The sequence below is a fragment of the Aegilops tauschii genome, chromosome 7 (assembly GCF_002575655.3).
Source record: "Aegilops tauschii subsp. strangulata cultivar AL8/78 chromosome 7, Aet v6.0, whole genome shotgun sequence".
NCBI lineage: Eukaryota > Viridiplantae > Streptophyta > Magnoliopsida > Poales > Poaceae > Aegilops > Aegilops tauschii.
This window is the reverse complement of record NC_053041.3, coordinates 580,938,852-580,965,940: the sequence shown is the minus strand read 5'-3', so window position 1 is coordinate 580,965,940 and position 27,089 is coordinate 580,938,852. Positions and strand designations below refer to the sequence as shown.

The 27,089-nt window shown below is 45.9% G+C and overlaps 4 protein-coding genes across 6 annotated transcripts; 3 read left to right on the top strand and 1 right to left on the bottom strand.

Annotated features, from left to right (window-relative positions):
* The first annotated feature begins 6,166 nt into the window (after positions 1-6,166).
* Positions 6,167-13,721, top strand: LOC109752291 (twinkle homolog protein, chloroplastic/mitochondrial). Of its 2 annotated transcripts, XM_045230989.1 has the most exons (22): positions 6,314-6,586; positions 7,040-7,167; positions 7,548-7,603; positions 7,715-7,772; positions 7,859-8,005; positions 8,156-8,239; positions 8,317-8,397; positions 8,483-8,548; positions 8,662-8,775; positions 8,930-8,977; positions 9,072-9,157; positions 9,266-9,326; positions 9,785-9,830; positions 9,906-9,967; positions 10,509-10,640; positions 10,722-10,783; positions 11,037-11,120; positions 12,238-12,369; positions 12,514-12,610; positions 12,703-12,837; positions 12,928-12,995; positions 13,215-13,721. In XM_045230989.1, exons 1-22 carry the CDS (start codon positions 6,322-6,324, stop codon positions 13,306-13,308), a joined length of 2,106 nt encoding a protein of 701 aa, XP_045086924.1. In that variant the 5' UTR covers positions 6,314-6,321; the 3' UTR covers positions 13,309-13,721. The 2 variants fall into 2 exon arrangements, with proteins under 2 accessions (XP_020166775.1, XP_045086924.1); XM_020311186.4 differs by having other exon boundaries at positions 6,167-6,586; positions 9,785-9,967.
* Positions 13,722-15,039: 1,318 nt separating this feature from the next.
* Positions 15,040-17,234, top strand: LOC109752292 (patellin-6). Its single transcript, XM_020311189.3, has 3 exons — positions 15,040-16,321; positions 16,417-16,689; positions 16,772-17,234. Exons 1-3 carry the CDS (start codon positions 15,170-15,172, stop codon positions 17,033-17,035), a joined length of 1,689 nt encoding a protein of 562 aa, XP_020166778.1. The 5' UTR covers positions 15,040-15,169; the 3' UTR covers positions 17,036-17,234.
* Positions 17,235-17,643: 409 nt separating this feature from the next.
* Positions 17,644-19,801, top strand: LOC109752285 (dolichyl-diphosphooligosaccharide--protein glycosyltransferase subunit DAD1). Its single transcript, XM_020311180.4, has 6 exons — positions 17,644-17,783; positions 18,461-18,575; positions 18,658-18,705; positions 19,258-19,345; positions 19,425-19,468; positions 19,563-19,801. Exons 2-6 carry the CDS (start codon positions 18,495-18,497, stop codon positions 19,644-19,646), a joined length of 345 nt encoding a protein of 114 aa, XP_020166769.1. The 5' UTR covers positions 17,644-17,783; positions 18,461-18,494; the 3' UTR covers positions 19,647-19,801.
* A 2,208-nt stretch (positions 19,802-22,009) lies between these two features.
* Positions 22,010-26,536, bottom strand: LOC109752286 (uncharacterized). 2 transcript variants are annotated; one of them, XM_020311182.4, is made up of 4 exons: positions 26,154-26,536; positions 25,874-25,994; positions 22,716-24,521; positions 22,010-22,477 (listed from the first exon to the last, which is right to left on the bottom strand). In XM_020311182.4, exons 2-3 carry the CDS (start codon positions 25,889-25,891, stop codon positions 22,737-22,739), a joined length of 1,803 nt encoding a protein of 600 aa, XP_020166771.1. In that variant the 5' UTR covers positions 25,892-25,994; positions 26,154-26,536; the 3' UTR covers positions 22,010-22,477; positions 22,716-22,736. The 2 variants fall into 2 exon arrangements, with proteins under 2 accessions (XP_020166771.1, XP_020166772.1); XM_020311183.4 differs by having other exon boundaries at positions 25,874-25,990.
* Positions 26,537-27,089: the final 553 nt, after the last annotated feature.

Here is a 27,089-nt window from a genome sequence, read left to right as displayed (position 1 = left end):
ATACCGTAGGAATGCTTTGGGTGTACCAAACGTCACAATGTAACTGGGTGGCTATAAAGGTGCACTACAGGTATCTCCGAAAGTGTTTGTTGGGTTGGCACGAATCGAGACTGGGATTTGTCACTCCGTGTAAACGGAGAGGTATCTCTGGGCCCACTCGGTAAGACATCATCATTATGTGCACAATGTGACCAAGGAGTTGATCACGGGATGATGTGTTACGGAACGAGTAAAGAGACTTGCCGGTAACGAGATTGAACAAGGTATCGGGATACCGACGATCGAATCTCGGGCAAGTAACATACCGATAGACAAAAGGAATTGTATACGGGATTGATTGAATCCTCGACATCGTGGTTCATCCGATGAGATCATCGAGGAGCATGTGGGAGCCAACATGGGTATCCAGATCCTGCTGTTGGTTATTGACCGGAGAGTCGTCTCGGTCATGTCTGCGTGTCTCCCGAACCCGTAGGGTCTACACACTTAAGGTTCGGTGACACTAGGGTTGTAGAGATATTAGTATGCGGGAACCCGAAAGTTGTTCGGAGTCCCGAATGAGATCCCGGACGTCACGAGGAGTTCCGGAATGGTCCGGAGGTGAAGAATTATATATGGGAAGTCCAGTTTCGGCCACCAGGAAAGTTTTGTGGGTTATCGGTATTGTACCGGGACCACCGGAAGGGTCCCGGGGGTCCACCGGGTGAGGCCACCTATCTCGGAGGGCCCCATGGGCTGAAGTGGGAAGGGAACCGGCCCTTAGTGGGCTGGGGCGCCCCCCCTTGGGCCTCTCCCTGCGCCTAGGGTTGGAAACCCTAGGGGTGGGGGGCGCCCCACTTGGCTTGGGGGGGAAGCCACCCCCCCTTCCCCCTTGGCCACCGCCCCCCTTGGAGATCTGGTCTCCCAGGGCCGGCGCCCCCCCTAGGGGTCCCTATATATAGTGGGGGAGGGAGGGCAGCAGTAACACAGCCCCTGGCGCATCCCTCTCCCCCAGCAACACCTCTCCCTCTCGCAGAAGCTTGGCGAAGCCCTGCCGAGATCCCCGCTACTTCCACCACCACGCCGTCGTGCTGCTGGATCTCCATCAACCTCTCCTTCCCCCTTGCTGGATCAAGAAGGAGGAGACGTCACTGCTCCGTACGTGTGTTGAACGCGGAGGTGCCGTCCGTTCGGCACTCGGTCATCGGTGATTTGGATCATGGCGAGTACGACTCCATCAACCCCGTTCACTTGAACGCTTCCGCTCGCGATCTACAAGGGTATGTAGATGCACTCCCCTTCCCCTCGTTGCTAGATTACTCCATAGATTGATCTTGGTGATGCGTAGAAAATTTTGAATTTCTGCTACGTTCCCCAACATGCACTTCTCTATCAATTGCTCGACAGTAATTTGTTCACCCACCGTAGAATTGGCTATCTTGAGAGAAGCCACTAGTGAAACCTATGGCCCCCGGGTCTATTTTCCATCATATTAATCTCTTGTCAACTTGCTATTTCTATTGTCGTTTATTTTGCAATCTTTACTTTCCAATCTATATCATAAAATACCAAAAATATTTATCTTATTATCACTATCAGATCTCACTTTTGCAAGTGGCCGTGAAGGGATTGACAACCCCTTTATCGCGTTGGTTGCATGGTTCTTATTTCTTTGTGTAGGTACGAGGGACTTGCGTGTAGTCTCCTACTGGATTGATACCTTGGTTCTCAAAAACTGAGGGAAATACTTACGCTACTTTGCTGCATCACCCTTTCCTCTTCAAGGGAAAACCAACGCATGCTCAAGAGGTAGCATTGATCTCCATTGAAGCATCGTTGTCGTCTCGCCAACTATTGCTACTACGACTATCGCTACCGCTTAGTGATAAAGTAAAGCAATTACATGGCGATTGCATTTCATACAATAAAGCGACAACCATATGGCTCCTGCCAGTTGCCGATAACCATTACAAAACATGATCATCTCATACAACAATTTATATATCATCACGTCTTGACCATATCACATCACAACATGCCCTGCAAAAACAAGTTAGACGTCCTCTACTTTGTTGTTGCAAGTTTTACGTGGCTGCTACGGGCTTAGCAAGAACCGTTCTTACCTACGCATCAAAAACCACAACGATTTTTCATCATGTGTGCTGTTTTAACCTTCAACAAGGACCAGGCGTAGCCAAACTCGATTCAACTAAAGCTGGAGAAATAGATACCCACTAGCCACCTGTGTGCGAAGCACGTCGGTAGATCTAGTCTCGCGTAAGCGTACGCGTAATGTCGGTATGGGCCGCTTCATCCAACAATACCGCCGAATCAAACTATGACATGCTGGTAAGCAGTATGACTATTATCGCCCACAACTCTTTGTATTCTACTCGTGCATATAACATCTACGCATAGACCTGGCTCGGATGCCACTGTTGGGGAACGAAGTAATTTCAAAAAAATTCCTATGCACACGCAAGATCCATCTAGGTGATGCATAGCAACGAGCGGGAGAGTGTGTCCACGTACCCTTGTAGACCAAAAGCGGAAGCGTTATGGCAACGCGGTTGATGTAGTCATACGTCTTCACGATCCGACCGATCTCAGCACCGAACGTACAGCACCTCCGTGTTCAGCACACGTTCAGCTCGATGACATCCCTCGTACTCTTGATCCAGTTGAGGCCGAGGGAGAGTTTCGTCAGCACGACGGCGTGGCGACGGTGATGATGAAGTTACCGGCACAGGGCTTCGCCTAAGCACTACGACGATATGACCGAGGTGGAATATGGTGGAGGAGGCACCGCACACGACTAAAACAACTGTCAGCTTATGTGTTCTAGGGTGCCCCCTGCTCCCGTATATAAAGGAGCAAGGGGGAGGCCGACCGGCCCTCATAGGCGCGCCAAGGGGGGAGGAATCCTCCTACTAGTAGGAGTAGGACTCCCCCCTTTCCTAGTCCTACTAGGAGGGGGAAAGAGAAGGAAGGAGGGGGCGCCGCCCCTCCCCCTAGTCCAATTCGGACTAGGCCCATGGGGGGGCGGCCAGCCCCTTGGCAGCCCCTCCCTCTCTCCCCTAGGCCCAATAAGGCTCATTACTTCTCCGGTGGTTCCGATAACCCTTCCGACACTCCAATATATCCGGTGACCCCCGGAACTCATCCGGTGTCTGAATATAGTCATCCAATATATCAATCTTTATGTCTCGACCATTTTGAGACTCCTCGTCATGTCCGTGATCACATCCGGGACTCCGAACTACCTTCGGTACATCAAAACACATAAACTCATAATACCGATCGTCATCGAATGTTAAGCGTGCGGACCCTACGGGTTCGAGAACTATGTAGACATGACCGAGACACTTCTCTAGTCAATAACCAATAGCGGAACCTGGATGCTCATATTGGCTCCTACATATATTCTACGAATATCTTTATCGGTCAAACCGCATAACAACATACGTTGTTCCCTTTGTCATCGGTATGTTACTTGCCCGAGATTCGTTCGTCGGTATCTCAATACCTAGTTCAATCTCGTTACTGGCAAGTCTCTTTACTCGTTCCGTAATGCATCACCCCGTGACTAACTCATTAGTCACATTGCTTGCAAGGCTTATAGTGATGTGCATTACCGAGAGGGCCCAGAGACACCTCTCCGAAACACGGAGTGACAAATCCTAATCTCGATCTATGCCAACCCAACAAACACCATCGGAGACACCTGTAGAGCATCTTTATAATCACCCAGTTACGTTGTGACGTTTGATAGCACACTAAGTGTTCCTCCGGTATTCGGGAGTTGCATAATCTCATAGTCATAGGAACATGTATAAGTCATGAAGAAAGCAATAGCAATAAACTAAATGATCATAGTGCTAAGCTAACAGACGGGTCTTGTCCATCACATCATTCTCTAATGATGTGATCCTGTTCATCAAATGACAACACATGTCTATGGCTAGGAAACTTAACCATCTTTGATTAATGAGCTAGTCTAGTAAAGGCATACTAGGGACACTCTTTTTGTCTATGTATTCACACATGTACTAAGTTTCCGGTTAATACAATTCTAGCATGAATAATAAACATTTATCATGATATAAGGAAATATAAATAACAACTTTATTATTGCCTCTAGGGCATATTTCCTTCATATGTGGCAGAGTTCAGTAGAGTGAAAATGATATTCAACGGCCAATAATGCAGCCGATGTGCAGCCGACACATACTCTACACCATGAGATTGATGTGCATCTAATTTACAAACGGCCTGATGGGCAACGTCGCCTGATTATCGTGTGAAAAGCATCGGTTGAATAGCAACGCTCCAAGGCTCAAATCTTAAAATAGAAGCACTTCCTCTTTATTCTAGAATCTTTCACACTTTAATTATTAAACTTTTTTCTTCTAAATAAATTACCATTATGTTTTACTTTATGATTTATGATGTGCAATGTGCACAAATATCAAAACACAAACACTTCTTTATTCTGAAATCTTCCATACGATAATTACATAAACACTCTAGCGGGGCAGCATCCATCGTTCACGGGTTACGTTGAGATTCCTAAGAGCTCTGTTGGTATAAACCTTTCTCGGTGCAATATAGAGAGAGTGACATCACTCATGTATTTATTTGCTTATGGTTCATGTAATGATTGGTCAGTTGAGGGGGTGACCCATTTAACTTCTAGCTTATGGTAAAAGATTTCCAAACGGGTGCACACACTCTTGGTCGTCCAATCCAAGGCGAGGATGAGCACATTGTGCGATTGCGAGACGGGGGCATTGCACTCAATGGCGTAGGCAGCGCCGAGCCATGACCAAGGCTAATAGCTATTGCTACAGACACATTATTTCAGCCACGCGCCCCAGGCCATGGCCCCTCTTGTTGGGGGCCTGGCTACGCCACTGATTGCATTGTTAATGGAGATAGGCATGAGGTGTCAGCGTCCAATATTTCCCCTTTCTCCTAACTTTTTCTCGCCCAATCTTATCTCACACGTGTCACTTCTCTCGCTTCCTTGATCATGGCATGATTCTTCTATCAACAGTTTCGCAACAGTGGTGGCTATGGCACCCTGACATGGGTGGGGATGGATTGAGTCATCATGGTACAAACACAGAACGCTCATTACACGCATGCACACTCAGTCGTATGAGCACACACGCGCGCACAATTTATCCCTATGTTGCAACTTGATATCTGAAGGGGATACTAGCTAGGGAAACGAAGGGCAAAGACATTTTATTTCTGAACTACGTAGCCTCTTTGTGGATTGCCGGACCTACACCTTATTGCTGGAGATTTCAACTTAGTTCGATACTCCACTAAGAAAAGTAATGGTAATAACAACCAAAACCGAGCGAGAAGTTTAATGCTTGGATTGATCTTTGGAGCAAAGATTGAATGGGCAGTAGGCTCTTTACTTGGGCTATTGATCAATATGAGATTATCATGTCTACCATAGATAGGGTTTTCCAGTACACTAAGTTAGATACATAATTCCCTCTAGCTATGGTTCAATCTTTACCTAGGTTGGGGAGTAACTACACACCTATTATGTGGGATTCAGGTGTTGGTCAACTTCCTAAAAAATTGTCTTTAAATTTTAGAAGTGGTGGCTGGTCGGAGCTAATCAGAAAGATGTTTAAAATTTTTCGAATCAACCCAGTATGGGCATAACCCCCATAGAAGTATCACTTATTAAAATTAGGAATCTTAGAACGACCACAAAAGGGTGGAGTAGCAGTATACAAGTTAAGCTCAGAAACCTAAAAAAAAGATGATGCTGTAATATTATATACTCCCCTTCGTCCGGAATTACTTGTCGCGGAAATGGATAAAAATGGATGTATCTAGAACTAACATACGTCTAGATACATTCATTTCTTCAACAAGTATTTCCGGACGGAGGGAGTACTAGTCATCAAAAGAGAAAATGCCATGGCAGTTTTACGAAAAGCCATTCAGTTTCTCCAAATACACTGAAACCGTGAGAGGAACGTTCGCAAATGCCATCTTTTGTGGCGAACGTTCGCCAGAAACGGCAACTCTTATTTTAAAACTACTACTGTTCACTTCCAAGTCCCTGGACAGTGGGACCCATGTGTAAGCACAAGCCGGGGAACACGCGGCCGGCGCGTAAAACCCTAAACCCCTCCCTCGCCCTCCACTCCCCCTCCTATCTAATCCAAAAATCCCCTGCTCCTCCTCCTCTCATCGCCTCTCTTTTCTTCCTCCCCAAGACCTCCGACCCCCTTCCCCCAGGCCCATGCCCCGGGCCCCGAAACCCTAGCCCCCCCCCCCCCCCCCCCCCCCGCCCGCCTCCGCCCCGCCATGCCGCCGCGGCCGTCCCTCCAGTCGCTGCTCCTCATGGCCGCCTCCACCTCCGCGGGCGCCGGGGGCTCGGGCCTCCTCCTCGCCGCGCGCCGCCGCTTCCCCGCCGCCTTCGCCGCCGCGGGGGGCCACCGCGTCGGCCTGCTCCACTCCTTCCCCTCCCGGACCCGCCTCCCCCGGCGGCCCGAGCTCGCCTGCTGCTTCGGGACCGCCCCCGCCGAGGCCGTGCCCGCCGCCGCCCCCGCGACCCCGCGCTCCAGGAATGGTAATGCGACGCCGTACCACTCCGAGAGATTCTTTGGTTCCGCTTTGTGGCGCAGGCAGGGGTTCCTTCTTCTTTCTGCATCACGCACCGCGTGCAACAGGGAGCTCTGGCGCCGAGCGAGCATTGCTGGTTCAGTGCTTAGTGAAATTTCAGTAGCACCGTACATTTCTTATTGTTTTGGCTTGTAGTAAGATAGATAGTTCTGAAGCCTGCGCTCTTATATATGATATCAAGGGAGATCGTGCTCGAAAAAAATCTTGGGTTTGTGGCCTAGAAAAAGCGTTTCTCTGTTTTACAGAATTTGAGGTCTCTCGGTTGTGAATAACCTGGCGCACCTGCTCATTTGCATAGCTGCTGTTTTGTCGCATTGAAAGTGGTTTGCTAATGCTTCGTGATAACTAGATGTAGAATCCTTGCTGTTTTTACTGATGTGCTGTCATTCTGTGATAACAGTTCGTTCCATGGAGGAGAGAAGGGCTTGTGAAGAACGACTAGGGCAGGTAGTTGAGAAGATGAAAAAGGAAGGAATAGATATGAGCCAATGGAGGCTTGGCACTTTTCAACGGACGATTTGCCCACAGGTATGCCTTTTCTGATACCAAGAATTGTTGTTTCTATTTGCTTTTCTTTTCATAATGTATTTAGTTGGGTAAGCAAGTAAGCTAAAAGGGTTGTTTTTTCTGGATTGAGAACAATCAAGAATTCACAGCCACAATTTGTTTTGAGCGGTTTAATTAGCTCATTTGTGTTCCACATATCATGCACATTGGAAGTATGTATCAACGAGCCTGCCTTCTTGTAGAGTGAAGTGGCTGCACATTATGATCAATTTGATGACCAGCTTACAAACATGTTCATCTGTATATAATACAGATACATATATGCTATTTTGGTGATCCATTGTACTTTATATTCTATCAAACAGCAAATGGTTAAGTATGATTTCCCTTTTGTTAACTAGTGCGAAGGGGGCTCAACTGAGGAACGAAGCCTCAGCGTATTCATCCGGGAAGATGGGTGAGTTTTTATGTACAGCACATTTTGAGCTTGTTAGTTGGAGTTGTTTCTTAAGGTATATGTACTGTAGGCTATTTGTCATCTGATCTCTGTCCTATGCTGTTTCTTCAGTACACATGGAAACTGGACTTGTTTTAGAGCGAATTGTGGATGGAAAGGCTATACCCAGGTGAGTTTAGCAACAACTTAAAGAAAACTGAAAGTAATATAGCTCTTGAATCTTGATACCACTATTGTTCTGTCTTGCGTCTGCAGCCTGATGGAGTTCCGAAGGCGTACCAAGCAAAGAAGGACTCGGGAAATGAAAATGAAAGTGACCAGGAAGTCAAAGCAAATCAGCCAGTCAAGGTTATCAGAAAACTTCGTGAAGAGGACCTGCGTCTCGAGCCTCTTTGTGATGAGGTAATGGAAGTATTATCAAGTAGACTTTTTTTATTGTTATATTCTTCAAATGATACTGAAACCATCTTCATAGTTCTCTTTTGCATTCTTTGTTGTATGCTGGCAAAACTTTTGCACATGAGTATTCTGTAAGATGGTTATCTCTTGCAGCTCGTGACATACTTTTCAGAAAGAATGATATCGGCAAAAACACTTAGAAGGAACAATGTATCGCAACGTAAAAGGAATAACAAGGTATGACTGTACTGTTGATGCATTTTTACTATGGAAAAACATGCATTGGGTTACACACATATGGTATTTCGTTGCAGATCGTTATTGCTTTCACCTATAGACGTGATAAAGTCCTTGTTGGCTGCAAATACAGGGAAGTATCTAAGAAATTTTCACAGGTTTGTTTTGATGTTCCTTTTTAGGTTGCATGCTTAATTTATATTTCTATGAATATTATTCATACTCACTTTTTCTTCTTAACAGGAGGCGAACACAGAGAAAATTTTGTACGGTCTGGATGATATAAAGCAAGCACGCGATATTATCATTGTATGTTCTACATAAGCCATGCGACATTTTTCTTATTTATTTTTTGTTGCCAATCCATTTGAGCTTGAGTTCACAAAGTATTTACTAGCTTTTTGTCCTTTCTGACATTGCAGGTTGAGGGTGAAATTGATAAACTTTCCATGGAGGAGGCTGGCTATTGTAATTGTGTGAGTGTGCCAGATGGTGCACCAGCGCAAGTATCAAACAAACTCCCGGACAAAGATCATGTTAGAACTATTTTCTGATACTGCTGCTAGTTTTTGTCACTAGAGTTTGTGTTTGCCACTGTTATTTATTAGTATAGCTCCTTTAATGTGAGCTGATCTGTACTGGAAACCTTAACTGTGACCTAACATCTTCTTACGTTCCCTGTAAAGCTAGGATAAAAAGTATTCATATCTGTGGAACTGCAAAGAGTATCTTGACCCGGTGCGCATTTTCCTCGTTTCAGAAGTTATTTGCAAACTCTATTGTTAAGATCTTAGTTTTGGTGTACTGAATATGTTCTGCTATATGGTATTAGGCATCTAGGATAATACTGGCAACGGATGCTGATCCTCCAGGGCAGGCTCTTGCTGAGGAACTTGCTCGACGTCTTGGTAAAGAAAGGTTTGTCTGCCATTGTGTTGCAATCACAAGCCTCCACAATTACTTTAATTACCTATGACTGCAGGTCATCATTTAACTCGTTTGCCACATTTAATTTGATGCAATCAGGTGTTGGAGGGTCAAATGGCCAAAGAAGAACGAGACAGAATTTTGCAAAGATGCTAACGAGGTTTTTTATGGCATGCATATGCAACTTTGACTGATAAATAATATCACTATCATTCTTTTGCTTGTCTTTCATGCTGAAAGATTTCTGATGTCACAAGTACGATCAACCTCTAAGAGGTGTAAAAATGTCCTGCTCCTAACGTGACTTTCTAGCGATAAGCTTATACTAACTTGTATCGAGAGTCTAAATGTTAACTTCCTCATCCTAGATTGTAGTATTAACGTATTATGATGCTTTCTGAAAGTAATCTACTTGTTGTTCTTAATTAGAGCCTGTAAGGTTTTGTGTATGCAATTAATCTACATTCTGAAGAACCATCTAAAATATATAGCCACATTTGAGTTCAGTTCGTATTATCTCTAGCTCTGTTTTTATGAAACTAGACAACTGTGTTTTGGAACTTTGGGTGTTCTTACACGTCCTGTAGTTGATCCTTGTAACTCCCTTTTCAACTACAGGTACTTATGTTCTTAGGACCACGAGCATTGAAAGAGGTTATAGAAGGTGCAGAACTGTATCCTATAAGAGGTCTATTCAACTTCAAAGATTTCTTCCCTGAGATCGATAGTTATTATCTAGGAATTCATGGGGATGAGCTTGGAATTCCTACTGGTTGGAAATGTATGGATGGGCTCTACAAGGTATCTATTAGTTGTGTTTTTCATTTGTTTTTCGTCCTATTTTGATCGGTTCGAGCTGGCTTCGTCCCTTGCCAAGTTAAAGAGTTCCTTTGTTTTCTTTTGCACATGGAAGCTTGTTTTATGACCGCATTGGCTGTTGACATATGCCATGAAATCAGATCATTTAACCAATTTCAGTGAACTTCATACTGTGTTGTCATGTATTATGACTCCTTGATACTTGTTGAAAACAACTAGGTGATTTCTTCCTGCCAAGAGTTCCTTCTCTTTTCTTTATTTGCACACTGAAGGTCGTTTTCTGACTGCAACATGAAACCAGATTATTTAACCAATTTTGGGAATAGCCGTTGACATGTGGCATGTTGTCGTGTTTTCTGACTTGTTGATCTAGTTGAAAGCAATTATATGATTCCAGCTTCAGTGGCTAGCGTGCCCAAAAAGATGGGCCTGAACTGTAGCACATTGGAAGCTATAGTTGCAGGCTTCAATGCATTAGGCATTAGCCACAATTTCTCATGTGATTTTGTTTATTTTCCTGCAGGTTGTTCCTGGGGAATTGACCATAGTAACAGGAGTACCAAATTCCGGCAAAAGTGAGTGGATCGATGCATTACTGTGTAATATAAACAATCAGTGTGGATGGAAATTTGTACTATGCTCGATGGAAAACAAGGCAAGCCATTGTTTACTATCAATGCTATCTAGCCTTTCATTTCATTCGACACCTCGAAATAATGATGATTTTGGTGTTTAGGTCAGAGACCATGCCCGGAAACTATTGGAGAAGCACATTAAGAAACCTTTCTTTGATGCTAGGTAAGGATAAGAGTCTGCAAGTGTATCTCTGTTTGTGTCTGATCTCATATATGATACCTAGAATAAGCAACTGCCTTTTAAAGGACAGTTCCTTTTGAGGAAGAGAGTAAGCTCACGTGCTATCAACTGTGAAGTCAACAGAAGATTATTTGGAATAGATTCCACTCTGAACTTTGGCTATTTATTCTTGTTGTTTTGAAGGTTTTGTGATTACATCTAGTTGGTTTAGCAATCCTTGTTTTGGTTTCTACAGATATGGGGGCTCTGTGGAACGGATGAGTAAAGATGAATTTGAAGAAGGCAAAGAATGGTTGAATGAGTCATTCCATCTGATTAGGTATATACTAAGTTCAATTACATTGTTTTAAATAGTGGTAAGACGTCAGGGTTTTCAAAGACAGTTTGGATCTGCCCATGAAACCCACCTTTTGCAAATTTTAGAACTGGAGCTGCTATTTGTGGTGCGTGCATATAACCAGATTGAACGCACCACCCTTCCTTCTGTCGGTTTTGTCCCGGTTGTCGGTTGATCCCAATCCCGAGACTGAACACCCTAAGTAATAGGTCAGCAAGCGACCACCCCACCTTGCAGCACTGTTTCAGAAAGCACCCTTGAAAGTGTTTTAACCAATACTCGTTTTAACATTTTAAAAATAAAATTATATATTTGTGATATGAACTATACTAAACACAGAACAAAATGATCACTTATATAAACTTACCATACATTGTATCATGTTTGTTCCATATGAGGACGTTGGTAAGGGTCTGGTCAATACTAGCTTGAAATTCCAAATGATGGTAGGAACTAAGCAACAAAGAGTGGTGGAATAAATAAGCAAAAAGAAGCATGTAAACACTATAATCCAAATGTGTTATATTTGGAAAGGAGCGACACATTGTAGTTATCATTCTCCAATTCCATTTGTAGAAAAATATAAGCCTAGTCTGTCTGAGTTGCATGCTGTAATCTGGCAATATGAACTTTGGAATTTGAAATATTTTTTAGCTGCAAATTTTCTACTTATCTCGCTTTTTTTAGCAAAATTTATCTCGCTTTCATTGGAGTCAAACTCAGTCACTTGTGTTTTGTGCTGCCTATATAGCTTGTTGATGAAGCGAAACAAAAACCAAAATTATTTCCTTGTGGCCGCTTGAAAGGTCTCTGTAGCACTCTAAGGCCTGCTAAACTGCTAAACCAATAACATATGGTCACAACACTTATATCTTCATCATCTACGGCTACATTGGTAGCAGCCACTATTATCAATGTTTATTTTCAGTCATCAAGAGCGCTCTGTTTAGAAGGGCATGGTAGCATCAGTGTGTCTTGGCTTCTCTTCATGCGCACTTTACTGGGAAGGAATAGTAGTTGTATTTCTCTTGGATGATGTGCCTGTATTAAATGGTGGTTCAGATTTCAAGTTGACGTTGAATATGTGTTGCTTAATCAGGTGTGAAGATGATTGCCTTCCATCCATCGATTGGGTTCTTAATCTTGCTAAAGCCGCAGTTCTAAGACATGGAGTACGTGGTCTTGTGATTGATCCTTATAACGAGCTTGACCATCAGCGCCCCCCAAATCAGTAAGCATTACCCAAACCATACATTCATTGTAAAAGATAGGTAGCGTTTTTGCAAGTATGTCAACTATAACTCTGCTATTACCCAGCTACATATGTTTCCCTTTTGTTTTTGGTGAGTTAACTCATTTGCTATGTTATTAACAGAACCGAGACAGAATATGTCAGCCAGATCCTTACGAAGATTAAGCGTTTTGCACAACATCATTCATGTCATGTATGGTTTGTTGCGCACCCTAGGCAGGTAATAAAAATTTCACACAATCTCATATAGATCTTTGCAACACAGTTGCAATATGCAATCAGGTTTCATTTGGTGTTATTGTTTGTAAAAAGCTTCACAACTGGACTGGCGCACCGCCTAATATGTACGACATCAGTGGAAGTGCGCATTTCATAAACAAATGTGATAATGGTATCGTCATACACCGAAACAGGGATCCAGATGCTGGCCCTGTGGATGTCGTGCAGGTTGATATTTGCACCTTTTCAACACATGCTTCATTTTAATGCCAGTGCCTGACTCTTATCTGTTTTGCCTGGTTGGATGGGGAATCATAGGTCTGTATGAAGAAGGTTCGGAACAAAGTGATTGGGCAAATAGGGGATGCTTTCTTGACATACGACCGGTATGCTCATCACAAAACTAATTGTTTCCATCATTTTCTAAACTGAGGTTTCTTGATGATCCTTCATAACCATTTCAACATAATGATTTTTTTTCTGCTTTGTTCCATAATTTCTGAAGTGCCTTTGTAAAGGGTCAATTATGGTTTATGTAGTTTACCTTGTCTTCAAATTGCATGGCTAACTTAATAACCAAATCATGGTCGTATTTCCTGCCACAGGATTACTGGTGAATACAAGGAAGCCGATGAGGCCATTGTAGCAAAGGTGGTGAAGCAGCAGATTCGTCAGAAATCGACAAGTTACCAACGCTGATTTACTTTGCTCGCTCTCCCGGACAGTTGCCACGGTTGAGATATTATGGCCCTCGCTTCTGTGGATGTCACAGTTGACAGTTTGCCGTGTGATCGTGGCAGATTGGCTAACTTGATCGTTCATGCATCTGAGCTGATTCCTGGTGCGAAAAATGTGGTCGAAGGCTACTAACCTTACTAAGACGGCCACATGGCATTGCTGGGGTGTGGTGGTGTATAGCAAGCTAGATCATATTATTGTAATTAATCGTCGCACCAGGCGGAGGTCGTGTCAGCAGGGAAAGCTCATCTCAACCGCTAGTAGGTTATTTTTTGTATGCCCTTCCGACGGTTGTAGCAGTTGGAAGTCCATGACACTCACACGTACCGTTGGCATCAGTTTGCATGCATCAGCAGAAGCCCATGATTTGCTCATCGGAGGCCCCATGTTTTGAACCTTCCTACCACCCAGCACATGCCATCGACCATGTGGTGACCAAATCTATTTGGATCTGAGCTGGAACGACAAATGCTTCCAAAATCTATGATCATTAGATCATTAACCAGCATTTTTCTTTCCCGCTTAACTTTGCACCGTTCATTCGTGCTTGTGTCCCTGTGCCGCTGGCTGGCCCTTGGTTAACAGCTAGCTGGAGCTGGTCTTGCTAGGTGTTTCTGATGGGCAGCCAGCTGGACCAAAATCAAGGCTGGTTCTGTTTGATTGGCAACGGCTGTCCTGTGTCTGATTGGCAATGGCAATGGCTGGCTGTTGCTTTGCTCAACAGTCGGCTGCTTGGTTGTGCTTTACTGTAGTACAGGGTACAGCCCACTCTCTTTTTTGGCAAACGGCGGTACGCCCTACTGGAGCTGCTGCTGCAGCTGTATGGGCCAACCGAATGCGTACTTGTTCCTTCACCACAAATAAATTTTTAAAAAGTGTGCATCGGTTGGTCGGTATCAAAACCACCGCTTCTTTTATTTCTCCAGCTTGCAAAAAAGCCATAGGCAATGCACCACCGAATGCACGATGATCTTAGAGTATGAACATATGACTTGGCCTAGGACAACGGACGCCTGCTTCAAATCATAGGCCAACTCAGACAGAGCGCACCTGTTCCTTCACCGAAATAATTCTTAAAAAAAATGCGTACCAATTAAAATCAGCACCACCACCACCTCTTTGCATGCATTGGAACCTCCAGCTTGCAATTAGCTGTGACGCCATAAACAATGCGCCACTAAATGCAATGACATAAATTTCATATTGTGTGTGTGAACAATACCGTGACTTGGCCTAGACTAGCAAGAACAAGAAATATCCTCATCAAAAAGATAAAGCAAGAAGAAGAACGCCCTGCTGTCAGGTCAAACGCCGAGCTGGCAGTCAGATTTAATAATAACAACAAGTAAAGGTACGGGCCCAACAAACAAAAGCGAATCAATCAAACAACAAACAACAGCCTAGCATCTTTCTCAAAAAAAAAAGGAAAAAAAAAACAGGCTAGCATGGCCTCTCTACTGACTGCCTGTAGCCAGCAGCGAGGGAGCACTGCCGCGCGAGAGAAACAAAAGCGGTTAGCAAGGAGGTAGCCGTTGGCATGGGCCGGCCCGCCTGGCCCTGCGCCGCAGAAAGCAAAGCAAAGCGAAGACGGACGACCCAACGGCTCGCCCGTCCTACCTGGCGCCACCCCATTGGCCCCCGCCCCGTAGCCGTTGCGAGGCCGCGGTGCCCGCTATATAGCGCTCCCTTCTTCCTCCCCGCTCCACACACCACCACCAAAGCCACCTTCGCCTCTGACACCGCCCAGGAATCTCCGGCCTTCTTTGCTTTGCTCGCGTCTGTCGTCGTTGTGAGGTTTCTTGTTGAGTGACTGACCGGCGGCATGGGCGTGGAGGTCGTCTCCGGCGGGGCTGTGGAGGCGGTGGCGCCGGCGAAGGAGGTGAGTGCGAAGGTGGAGGTGGAGGCGGGCGCGGCCGCCGTGGCCGTGGCCAAGAACATGTCGTTCAGGGAGGAGAGCAACCGCCTGGGCGACCTCAAGGACGCCGAGCGGAAGGCGCTCGCCGAGCTCCGCGCCAAGGTCGAGGAGGCCATCGTCGAGGGCAAGCTGTTCGACGACGACAGCGCCAGCGTCAAGGTCAAGGCGAAGGTGGAGCCCAAGAAGAAGGAGGGTAAGAAGAAGGAGGGCAAGAAGAAGAAGGCCGAGGAGAAGAAGGAGGAGGCGGCGGCCGACGAGAAGAAGCCGGAGGTGGCTGCTGAGGAGAAGAAGGAGGATGCGGTGGAAGCGGGTGAGGAGAAGAAAGAGGAGGAAGCCAAGGAGGAGGTGGCCGTGGCCGAGCCGGCCGAGGAGAAGAAGGAGGAGGCCGTGGCGGCCGAGGAGAAGCAGGAGGAGGCGGCTGAAGAAAAGAAAGAGCCGGAGGCCGAGGCGGCCGCGGAGAAGGAGGAGACCGCCGCCGTCGAGGCCGAGAAGGCGGCGCCGGTCGCGGCGGCCGTCGTCGACAAGGACGTGGCGCTGTGGGGCGTGCCGCTGCTGCCGAGCAAGGGCGACGAGGCCACGGACGTGGTCCTCCTCAAGTTCCTCCGCGCGCGCGACTTCAAGGCGGGCGCCGCCTTCGACATGCTCCGCCGGACGCTCCGGTGGCGCCGGGAGTGGAAGAGCCTGGCCGCCACCGCCGCCGACGGCGACGACGACGAGGGCGACGCGCTCCCGGAGGGCGCGTGCGTCCTCGACGGCGCGGACCGCGAGGGCCACCCGGTGTGCTACAACGCGCTGGGCGTGTTCGCGGACGAGGCCGTGTACAGGAGCGCGCTGGGCACCGACGGCGGCAAGAAGCCGGCCCGGTTCCTCCGCTGGCGGGTGCGCGCCATGGAGCGCCACGTGGCCGAGCTCGACTTCCGCCCCGGCGGCGCCGCGTCGCTGCTGCAGGTGACGGACCTCCGCGGCTCCCCCGGCCCCGCCAGGAAGGACCTCCGCGTCGCCATGAAGCAGGTGCTCGACCTCTTCCAGGACAACTACCCCGAGCTCGTCGCCAGGAACGTGAGTGCCCAAAACATTTCGATTTCATTCCCCCAAGCATGCCATGAAATTGCTTCGAGATCTGACTGGATTTTCATGGCGCCGCCGTGCTGCAGATCCTGATCAACGTGCCGTTCTCCTACTACGCCTTCACGACCGTCTTCTTCCCGTTCCTGACGCAGCGGACCAAGAGCAAGCTGGTCGTCGCCCGCCCCTCGAAGGTCACCGAGACGCTGCTCAAGTACATCCCGATCGAGGCCATCCCGGTGAAGTACGGCGGGCTGAAGCGCGACGGCGACACGGAGTTCGCCTGCGAGCACGACGCCGAGATCGCCGAGGTGGTCGTCAAGGCGAACTCCACCGAAACCATCGAGATGGAGGCCACCGAGGTACAACAGAAAGATCATAATTGCTATGTTATTATTCTCATTCAGAATTGCAGAGCCGACTGACTGAATTTGTAACATTCAGGGCGACACGACGCTGACGTGGGACGTGACGGTGCTGGGGTGGGAGGTGAGGTACACGGAGGAGTTCGTGCCCGCCGACGAGGGCGCGTACACCATCGTGGTGAGCAAGGGCCGGAAGGTGGGCGCCGGCGAGGAGGCGGTGCGCAACTCGTTCCGCGCGGTGGAGGCCGGCAAGGTGGTGATCACGGTGGAGAACGCGACCCGCGGCAGGAAGCGGGTGCTCTTCCGGCACAAGGCCAAGAGCGCCCTCGCCAAGAAGTGCTGAAGAAAGTGATGATAAATTATGAGGCTTTGGGGGGGATTCTTTGGAGGGGGACTTGTGTGCGTGTGGATTCTACATTCATTATTCAATTCTTTTGTGCAAGAGAGTACTGTAGTAGGGGTTGTTGTGTTTCGCGAGCACCATTCTTTTGTCATGGAATTATTATTGTCTGAGAATATAAAGAGGTTTTTACCCGGTTAAAGTTTATGCCCTGTTTTCGAAATCAGGACCGAGATTCAGTGACATGCAATCATGCCCCCCTCTTTTCGACACCCCAGATCCACCTCTTGGCAGCCTTTTTTTTTAAGAAAGGCCATCATGGCTAGCTTTATTGATTTCAAATAGGAATTACATCGTCTACGAGTTTGGAAACCAGACAAGCCGGGGGCTCATCAGTCCATGAATTACAAATCTTATTACAAAAACAGTAACTAGCTAGTACATGCGCCGCTTGATTCGAAGAACAAGCACAATGTTTAAAGATAACCTTCCCAATTGGCTGTCTATTTTTTATTTCTACCTTTCCTTTTGTTTTTAGAATCTTTACGCATTTTTACCTGACTCAACATTGTTTGGTGGGCTCGGCCCGCTAACGAACGAACACTCCGCTGCGGCAAGCCGTGGCGTACAGCCCAACTCAAGTCTGACGCCCCCTCCCCCGCCCCGATCTTCTTCTCCGTAGCCGCAGCAGCGCCGGCGGTGGAGGCCCCCGATCCGATCCCCACCGCGCCGGCTTCACTCACTGCTTGAGGTGAGTCCCGTCGGGATCTCCCGCGCCTCCTCCTCTCCCTTCTCTCCCTCCGGATCCCAGGCTGCTCTCCTCCTTGAGGAGCCGCTCCAGTCCTAGATCTCCATTCCATGCGTCATGCGCGTGCGTAGTGACTAGTTTTAGAATGTACGTACTGTAGTTGATGTTTCTACTTGATGCGGTGCCTTCATAATTCTAGATTTTCAGACGAGAATCAGACGCCGTAATGTATGCCATCACCAGTTGGAAAACCCAAAAAACAAAAGAAAAACCCACTGTAACCTGGTTAACGAACATGTCCTCGGTTTTTTCTTGTTTGATTTCTTCCGAGCTTTTAATCTTGTCAGAAAACTATAGGTTACCAGTTAATGGTTTGATGGTTTGGACTCTTTTTGTCGATTCATGATTCGGTGAGTCCAGGGATTGGCGTGCACCAAATTCAGGTATTGATTGACGTTACATTTCCTAGCAACCAAACAAATTTCGACTTCTGCCCCCTTTTTTTTCATTCACAGTAGCGGTGTAAAACCATTGACCGTTTGCGTTTATGTTTGCGTCACCATTCTGGAAACAAACATGTCCAAATTCGTAACGCGTGCGTGTGAGCTGCTAGGCTGTGACAGCCTTGTTACGGTGCAAGAGAATCTGATTGCGAATTGTTTTTCTTTCTTACTGGTTAGCTCCAAGCGTTCTGAGGGTGCAAGGTTTGTGAGGATGCCGAAGGCTGACGGGGATGCCAAGCTCCTGATCCAGTCCCTGAACAAGGCCTATGCTGCCACGCCCACGAATCTCAAGGCAATTGCCATTCTCTCTCGTGTTGCCGCAAGTGGCCACTGTCAAATATCTGATTGCTGATCCTATTCTAACATTTCTGCAGATCATTGACCTGTATGTGTTTTTTGCCATGGTGACTGCGCTTGTTCAGGTAATTTAGGATGTTTCACGTTTTCCCAAAGATATGTGATTTAGGATGGATAAGTTTAAATCTTACTTGACAATTTCATTTTTCAAGAAAGCAAGGATACAAAGAGGGTTGTGATATTGTGAAATGATTTGTTCTAGTATAGCATGAAAATCTAGGAAGGGCGGTATCATGTTTGCTTACTATACCGCATTTCTCAATTTTGAAGGAGCAGGGTGTCAGCCTGCAAAAAACTGCTGTGCCCAGTACCTAGCCATCTGGCAACCAAATTCGTGTAGGTGTAAATGTCATGGATTGCTAAGCATTTGTATGCCCCTTGATGTTTGATTTGACAGATCAAGTGTTAGCCATTGTTTTCTAGGTGGTGTGCTTGATATAGTGTGTACTGGCCAGATTATTAGGATCAGGTGCAAGTTTCCTTTAAGCACGTACTTTTGCTGACTAGCATTATCTTTGTCATCAGTTTATAAGCCATAAGTCTTCTGTTCACCCATAATCACAAAAGGCCCGATCCATTTGCAAACTACTGAAATGCTCCCTCATGTGGCAAACCAGGTTGGTTACATGGGAGTAGTTGGGTCATTTCCCTTCAACTCGTTCCTCTCAGGTGTCCTGTCATGCATAGGAACTGCAGTGCTTGCTGGTAAGAATTTCATAAGCCCCTCTCAATCCTGGCCACCCTTCCTTGGCTGCATGATATGTCATTGTCTACGTTTTTGCAGTGTGCCTCCGTATTCAAGTCAACAAGGACAACAAGGAATTCAAGGTAACTCTAGTTTCATTGTTAGCGTTTAATCTGCTGCAATACTCTGTTCTTTGGAATCCAGCATAACATTGTATGTCAAAACATTTATGTACAGGATCTTCCTCCAGAAAGGGCCTTTGCAGATTTCGTCCTGTGCAATCTGGTGCTCCACCTGGTGATCATAAACTTCCTCGGATAAGCCACTGTCCTATGAGTTTTTTAGATTTTGTAGTGTCCTAATGTTTGAGACTGTCATCATGTTCGATGTTCATGTGGTACCGCACACCATCTATGTAATCCGAGAGTTTCTCTGTGAACTATAATAATTTCGTGAATTTAGTGCTAACAACATAAGGACATGAGAACTTGCTTTCTTTTGATGCGGTGAAGACTGGCAAGATCGCGAAAGTCATCTTTTGATCCCGAGCTCATATGCTCCCGCATGAACAGTAAAATCGAAAAAATATCAAAAAAAATTCAAAAAATTCCAATTTTTTTTTGAGAGAAACATTGACAAAAGTTCTAAGTGCCTGCAAAAATTCATCATGAAATCACATTCCTGTAAGGCGTGGCAAAAAAAAAACAAATTCAGTGCTTCAAAATGCTTTTGAAAGTAGCTTTTTCAGAGTACTGTTTTTGTTTTTTTGCCCATGCCTTCTAGGAATGTGATTTCATGACGAATTTTTGCAGGCACTTAGAACTTTTGTCAATGTTTCTCCCAAAAAGAATTTGGAATTTTTTGAATTTTTTTCGATTTTACTGTTCATGCGGGAGCATATGAGCTCGGGATCAATTCCTCCGCGTCCGCAAGATCACTTCAATATTGTCACTGTTCTTTACTGCCGAAGCTGTTAAAGAAAATAAAATGTTTGTCCTGATGCCGCAATGCTCCAAATATTCTAGTGTCCTAATGTTCAAACACTGAACTTGAAGCTCCAAATATTGGCACCGGGAGTTGTGTACTTATGGAGTTCTTTTTTTCTTTTTGCAAATATTTTGTATTTCCCATTCACCCAATCAGTATGCTTCAATTTCATTTGTGCCGGAGAGTAAAATTTCAATGCAGAACCACTTCAGTTTTATTACCCCATATTTTGATACCCAACCACCATAATTGTTTGCATTGCAATGCTTCAGGTTATTCATTCGACCAGCGTGCTTGAGTTGTACCAAACACCGTGAAGGGATACAATTCCGGACCTCAGGTGCATACTTGAACCAAACAAGACTGCCGTTTTTTCATTCCAGCGCCAGTAATCTGTTTCCAACTGCGTCACCAAAGTTCAAGCAAACTATCTATACCATGCACCAGCCTACTCTTTCCAAAGGCCCTCCGTTCCAAAATAGATGACCCAACAATATTAAGCAAAACAGCATATGCCACTTCTCTAGAAGACCAAGATAACAATTTGTCAGATTTACCAATACAGAATGGCAAGAAGTATACCTGGCCATATGTTGGGCTGGGCCGGGCCGGGCCGGGCCCGGCCATCGGGCCTAGATATCAGGCCCAGGCCCGACCCACCAGTGGAAAAGCCCGCCGGGTCTCGAGCCATTGGGCCAAGCCCTTCCCTAAATCGCAAATATGCCAAGCCCGGTCCAGCCCAGCTGTCGGGCCTATACCTCAGGCCCAGGCCCAATTCGTGGGCAAGGTCGGGCCGGGTGAGGTCAGGCTTTTTCGGGCCAGGTCGGGTCGGGCCGGCCGGGCCGGGTATCCCATGGCCATGTATAGTAGGAAGGAACTTTGTCTATTAGTATAATTAAAATAACAAACAAAACCTACCAGGGCAACATTGCATTTATAAATCACATCTTTCTTTTCGTAACAATGAGCCACCTCGTCGATTTCCATTAAAGAAACCACCAACAGGGTTATTACAACGGTAGAAAGCAAAACAAAGGAGAAACTAAAGAAAGTATTTAGCGAACACACTCGCATCTCAGTGCGCAAGTTGCACAACCATTTGAGCAAAACATCTATCATCGCAAAGCGTACAACCAGGAAACCAACAACATCTATTTAACACAGAAAAACAGCGACAACAGGCATGAAACTGATCCTCATCAAGAACACACCATCTAGTGCACAATCATCTTCCTTCAAGCTTCAAGATGTCTACTTAGGGGATTCCATCCATGGATCCTGGCATATGCTTCTTCCAGGATCAAGATCTTGATCTTCAGATTGTTAGAACAGGGTTGAGCTGTGTGTAGTGGCTTCTTTGCTTATTTCCCTCACAAGTATATGTACTGCTGGCCTATTGGCCCCGTTGAATAGAAGCTCATTTCATAACATGGTATAAGAGCTAGGGTTAGGTTCCCCACTGCCGCCGCCAGCTGGTCCAGGCCACCGCTGCCGCCATCCTTCCCGGCCGATGCCAAATTAACGGTGAATAACCAAACCAAATACTCCATCCGTCCTAAAATTTTTGTCTTAGATTTGTCTAGATAAGGATGTATCTAGTCACGCTTTAAAGTTAGATACATCCGCATCTAGAAAAATTTAAGACAAATTTTTTGAGACGGAGGTAATGTAAACTTTGTACTCGCGACAAAAACAAGGACAAAAATTATGGAACGGAGAGAGTAATATATTATACATGTAAGAAGAGCACACCGATACATTCCCAGGCAAGCATACATGTAAGACCACACCGATACTTGGGCACACACTTAACATTGTTTCATGCGTAGTCTTTGGCAAACAGCACTCTCGTCAAATCAATAGGGGTTTTATGACGGTACATGGTTGACACACCACAGCCACATGAAAACCTTCTTATTACAAACACAAACATGACCACAAGCCAAACAAAACCAAACCACACACAAACAAACGGTACGTTCGTCTCCATCTCGTTGGAAACAAATCAAGAAGATGTACTCCTGATCTTGGGAAAACACAACATCACACCGATTTATTCTTCAGAAAAACACACCAACATAATCTTTGGAAATGAACACCTGAACCGCTGTGGCAACGCAGCAGTCAGGAGCAGCAAGGCATGACATCATCTTGCACCACCAAATCTAGACAACATAGCATAGGGCATTATAGTTGAGAGTAGAATGCATAGCCGAGAGGATGATAGGAATTGAACACAATACATGCATGATTAATTAACTTGTTGATGTACATCTGCACTTGATCTACATGCAGAGTATTCTTTGAAGTGCATATTACTCTACCATATAGTAAATGTTAACTTTATGATATGGTACATATATTAAGCAAGAAACCACTGGAGAAAGCATTGTGCATGTGTACCTAAAACGGGTTGCGACGGTTTCACCGGAGAACGGAAATTCTCTCCAGGGGCATCTTGTAATAAGACGAGTGGTGCGTCTTGAAGAGGGAAGGATGATGGCCGGCCTCCTGACCGTCCCACTCCAGCTTGTCCCACCAATCCTTCTCGCAGTCCACGACAGGGTGGTTGTCTCGGCCGATGGCTGGGAGGCGCCTCAGACCCCAGCAGCCCCTGACCCTGATGGTCTCGAGCTTGGGAGCAAACATCTTGGCTTCGCATATCTGCTGCAGCTTGTGGAGGTCGTGCAGGTACACATGCTTCAGGTTGGGGAACTCCAGTGTACCACTTATGAACGCCATAGGTATGTATGTTGAAATGCTCAGGTCGAGCTTCTGCTCCACTGGGAACACCACTTTCAGATCGCCACAGAAGACGATGTGGATGGTCTCCAAGTTTCTCAAGGTGTCCAACCACGACAGTGGGAGGATAAATGTGAGCCTCGGGCAGGAGTGAAGGTGTATGCTCTGCAGTTTCGCATACCTATGAGCACGTGCCGAGTAATACCTGGCCGATCCTTCGCTCCAAATGCAGCGGGCCATTGGAAGATCAGCTGCCCAAATGCTCTCTAGTTCTTCAAAATTGCAATAAACGTGATTAGCATCGAATACTGTGTGTAGCTTGGGACATCGCTCCACACGACACCATTTGAGACAATTCCAACCAAGTTTCAGCACTTGACCGGACTTCATGAGTCCAGGGATGTTTCCAGGGTTGGCAGTAGTGATGGAAGAATTGTCATGCACATGCAGCGACTCAGCCTTGTCCATCACTAAGATGATAGCTTTCATTCCTGGGATGGTTTCCACGCTAGTGTTGCTAAATCCATCACCAATCTCCACATGGTAGTCCCCCGGCTGAAACTGCACTGCGCTGCTGTAGTCATGATCAATACTTATGTCATCAACAGCAAAATCATTGTAGGTGTTGTAAGAGTGATTGGGAAATAATGACTTCGCTAGGGGTGGCCCTGATATGCTGTCAGAGCCCATCTTCTCGTTGCTGCACCACTGTCCGCCAGCAGATATGCAGAGGTTTAGACTACATCCAACGGTGTATGGGGACCAAAAGATATTGTAACTTCTTCGCACTAGTGACTGAATGAATCTCATGTCCATTGTAGCAACATATCCATGATGATGTCCCTTTTTTAGCTTGTCTAAATCTGGTAGTGTTCTTTCGACCTTTTCTCCTCGGGTGTCAATGACTAGCAAAGTTAGTCTGGGCACCCCCATTTCTGGCCAAAGCACGGCACGAAGCTGCTCACAACCCATCATGATGATTCGTTGGAGACATGGGACAGGCACCACCTCAGACCGAGGAATGCCAAAATCATACAAATCAACAGTGTCGTTGCTTCCATTGCAGAATAGGATTAAACATCTGTGTTCTTGTAGGGTTCGGTGGATCTCTCTCCCGACATCATTAATCTCACCTCTTGATGCTTCATCTGTCCCAGTGAAATCATCTTCCCTGTCTTGCCTATCAATGGCAGCCATCACCCGATGAGGAAGCTCCAGTATTTGTGCGATTGTCCTTTGGAGTGCTCTTCGGCTTTTCCACCTGGAGCAATCAACGTGGATGATCTTGTCGAATCTTTCCAACAGATACGGAGGAGGGTGCTTGTCTATTGCTCTAAGCACCGCAGAAGCAGCCAGGCCTTGATATCCATCAAAATAGATGGGCTTATGTGCAGCCCTACTCGTATCCACTAGATAATAACGAGAGATCTTCTCTGCCGCTTGTTCGACATTGCTCGCAAAGATGACCTACATTATTTGATGGCAATTAAATGATGTTGCTGATTACCATTTTGCGATTTTTGTCAAGTGTAGTAGTAGTAAGTAGTAACAAATACTCCTACGCAAACAACGCCTCTACTTAGTTTTTGCTATTATTAGGAACAGTAATTAAACTGCGACGGTATGTCACGACCACAACTTGAGTATGTCTGTGTTTGTCAGACGGACCTAGCTAGAGAAGGATGGCGGGAGGAGGATTTAATGGCGGTGTGTTAGGGCAAAGATGTACGCGTTGCTCCGGTTAGGGGTACTGCAGCCAGGGGAGGAGGCAGAGAAATTAGTTAATTAAGCAGATGGCAGTTGGAGGAGGGTTCTCCCCTTCTAGCCAGGCTCCTAGCAGCTCTTGTAATGTCAAGCCTGGCGTTTAAAGGGCTAATTAATTTCAGCAAGAATCACATCCTCTATCTGGAGTGCTCTTGTTCTCTACTGCGGCTAATTAATTAAAGAGAAAAGTATACTTTTCGTTTCTCAACTCTTGGTGAAGTCTAAATTTGGTCCATCAACTTCAAAACCGGACAACTTGCACCCCCAAGTACCGAAACCGGACAAGGTTCGTCCCTGGACTTGGTTTTGACCGATTTTGGTGTTGACTCACCCCGGTTTTGACCGGTGCTCACTCATATTCCTGTAATCTTTTTATATCCGTGAACTTTTTGAATTCACATACACTTTTCAACTCCGCGTAGTTTTATCAAGGTCGCGTATTTTTTTCAAAAATAAACATACTTTTTTCAAATCAGCGAATATTCTGAAATTCGCGTACCTTTTCCAAATCCGTTATTTTTTAACATTTACGTACTTTTTGGCGAAGGTACATGAACTTGGAAAAAGTACACATATTTGAAAAAAATACATGAACTTGGAAAAAGTACGTAGATTTAAAAAAAGTACACAAATTTTAAAAAGGTTCACGTATTTGAAAAAAATAACCGAATTTGAGAACATTACGTGGACTTGGAAAAGGTAGGAAAATTTGAGTCGGAACGGTCAAAACCGGGGTGGGACAGCACCAAAACCAGTCAAAACCGTGACCAAGGATGAATCTTGTCCGGTTTCAGAAGTTAAGGGTGCAAGTTGTTCGGTTTTGGAGTTGAGGGACCAAATCTAGACTCCGCCAAGAATTGAGGGACGAAAAGTATACTTTTCTCTTAATTAAATTAGCTAGCTAGCATATCTCAGAAATTTTAAGTTTAGGATTAACTATGGAGACTGTATGTACCTGTTTTATGATTAGCATACCATGCACCAGAAGAAAGTATTACTGGTCTACATTGGGAGAACTGCATGCATGCGTGTAGCTAGGTGGAAAAAGTATGTACCTCTTGATCTCGAGGCATGATGACTAGTGTTCCAGTGAAGGCCCGGCAAAGGCAGGAAGCTCCAGAATTCTAAACCATCGATCTGCACCTCCAGGTGAATCAGTTTGCAGCTGGCACCTAGCTATACCAGAAGAGCCTAGGTATTAGTTATGTTCTTGCCTGAACAAACATTGTCAATCGATGCATAATTAAATACCTATTCTTTTGGAAAGAAAAGAAACTGCAAGTAATTAACCTGAGAAATATATATATAGCGGAAGAATCATATCAGTAGTGTCACCTTAATCCGTAGGCTGGCACACCTTGTGTGCTGATCTATGATGCGGTTGCGGTTGCAGTAGAAGATGTATGTTTACGTCAGGTGAAGGAGCAACAATGAATGAATGGGGATAGTGGAGAGCGATTGCAGAGTGTTGCCGACATGCTGGGATGCAGCAGTGTTTGGTCTTTGGCTTTAGTTTTGGCCAAAGCATCCGTAGCTGGTTCTTTGCTTCAGGCTGGAGCTACTTAAAGAATAAAGATTGAACTATCAGCTTCCTCCTTTTCTTTTTCTTTGAATAATATAAAGGAGGAGGCTAGACCTTGGATTGGAATCCAAGCAGGTGTATCTAAAGGTGTGCGGGAGGGGCACACAGATTTTTTCTTCTGTTCTCTTTCATGAAAAAACATAAAAATAACACTACCACAAGCAGCCATGGAGGAAGTATATCCAGCAGTTTGCATACATGAGCCCAAAGCTGCCATTTTGTGCGGAAAATGCATGTGATACAGTGCAAAGATTCGAAGAATGCAAGCACCATAGTTCGGGCATCTCCAACGCTGACCGGCAAATATGCTCCGGCATCCGTCCGCGGATAGGGGGATCAGTCCATGGACATTGATGCCGGAGGCCGCCATCCAAAGCTGCTCGCATCCAATGCAAGCATCAACTATTTGAACTAACTAGATAAAATTCATTCAAAGACAGCGGATTTCATTAAAGTTTGGATATAATTTACATAAATGAACGAATTTTCGACCGTTTTACTTAAAACTATATAAAAAACTAAACCCTATACCGGACAACCACCTCATACGCGTGGCCGCCATGTCCTGCCGCACCGCGTCGCCGTCCATGTCATCGTCATTGTCGTCATCTCTCCAGCAGTGCAAGGATGTCGAAGGGCCGCGGTAGCCTACCGCTCTGCCTTTTGTTGTGTGGTGCGGAGGGCCGCCT

Bases quoted from the DNA above. Each gene is read 5' to 3' on its own strand.
- LOC109752291 (XM_020311186.4), top strand. From the start codon at position 6,322: ATGCCGCCGCGGCCGTCCCTCCAGTCGCTGCTCCTCATGGCCGCCTCC. The intron at 7,168-7,547 runs GTATGCCTTTTC...TTTGTTAACTAG, and splicing joins AACGGACGATTTGCCCACAG to TGCGAAGGGGGCTCAACTGA. The intron at 8,978-9,071 runs GTGCGCATTTTC...ATATGGTATTAG, and splicing joins GCAAAGAGTATCTTGACCCG to GCATCTAGGATAATACTGGC.
- LOC109752292 (XM_020311189.3), top strand. From the start codon at position 15,170: ATGGGCGTGGAGGTCGTCTCCGGCGGGGCTGTGGAGGCGGTGGCGCCG. The intron at 16,322-16,416 runs GTGAGTGCCCAA...GCCGTGCTGCAG, and splicing joins CCGAGCTCGTCGCCAGGAAC to ATCCTGATCAACGTGCCGTT. The intron at 16,690-16,771 runs GTACAACAGAAA...TGTAACATTCAG, and splicing joins TCGAGATGGAGGCCACCGAG to GGCGACACGACGCTGACGTG.
- LOC109752285 (XM_020311180.4), top strand. From the start codon at position 18,495: ATGCCGAAGGCTGACGGGGATGCCAAGCTCCTGATCCAGTCCCTGAAC. The intron at 18,706-19,257 runs GTAATTTAGGAT...GTGGCAAACCAG, and splicing joins TGGTGACTGCGCTTGTTCAG to GTTGGTTACATGGGAGTAGT. The intron at 19,469-19,562 runs GTAACTCTAGTT...ATTTATGTACAG, and splicing joins AGGACAACAAGGAATTCAAG to GATCTTCCTCCAGAAAGGGC.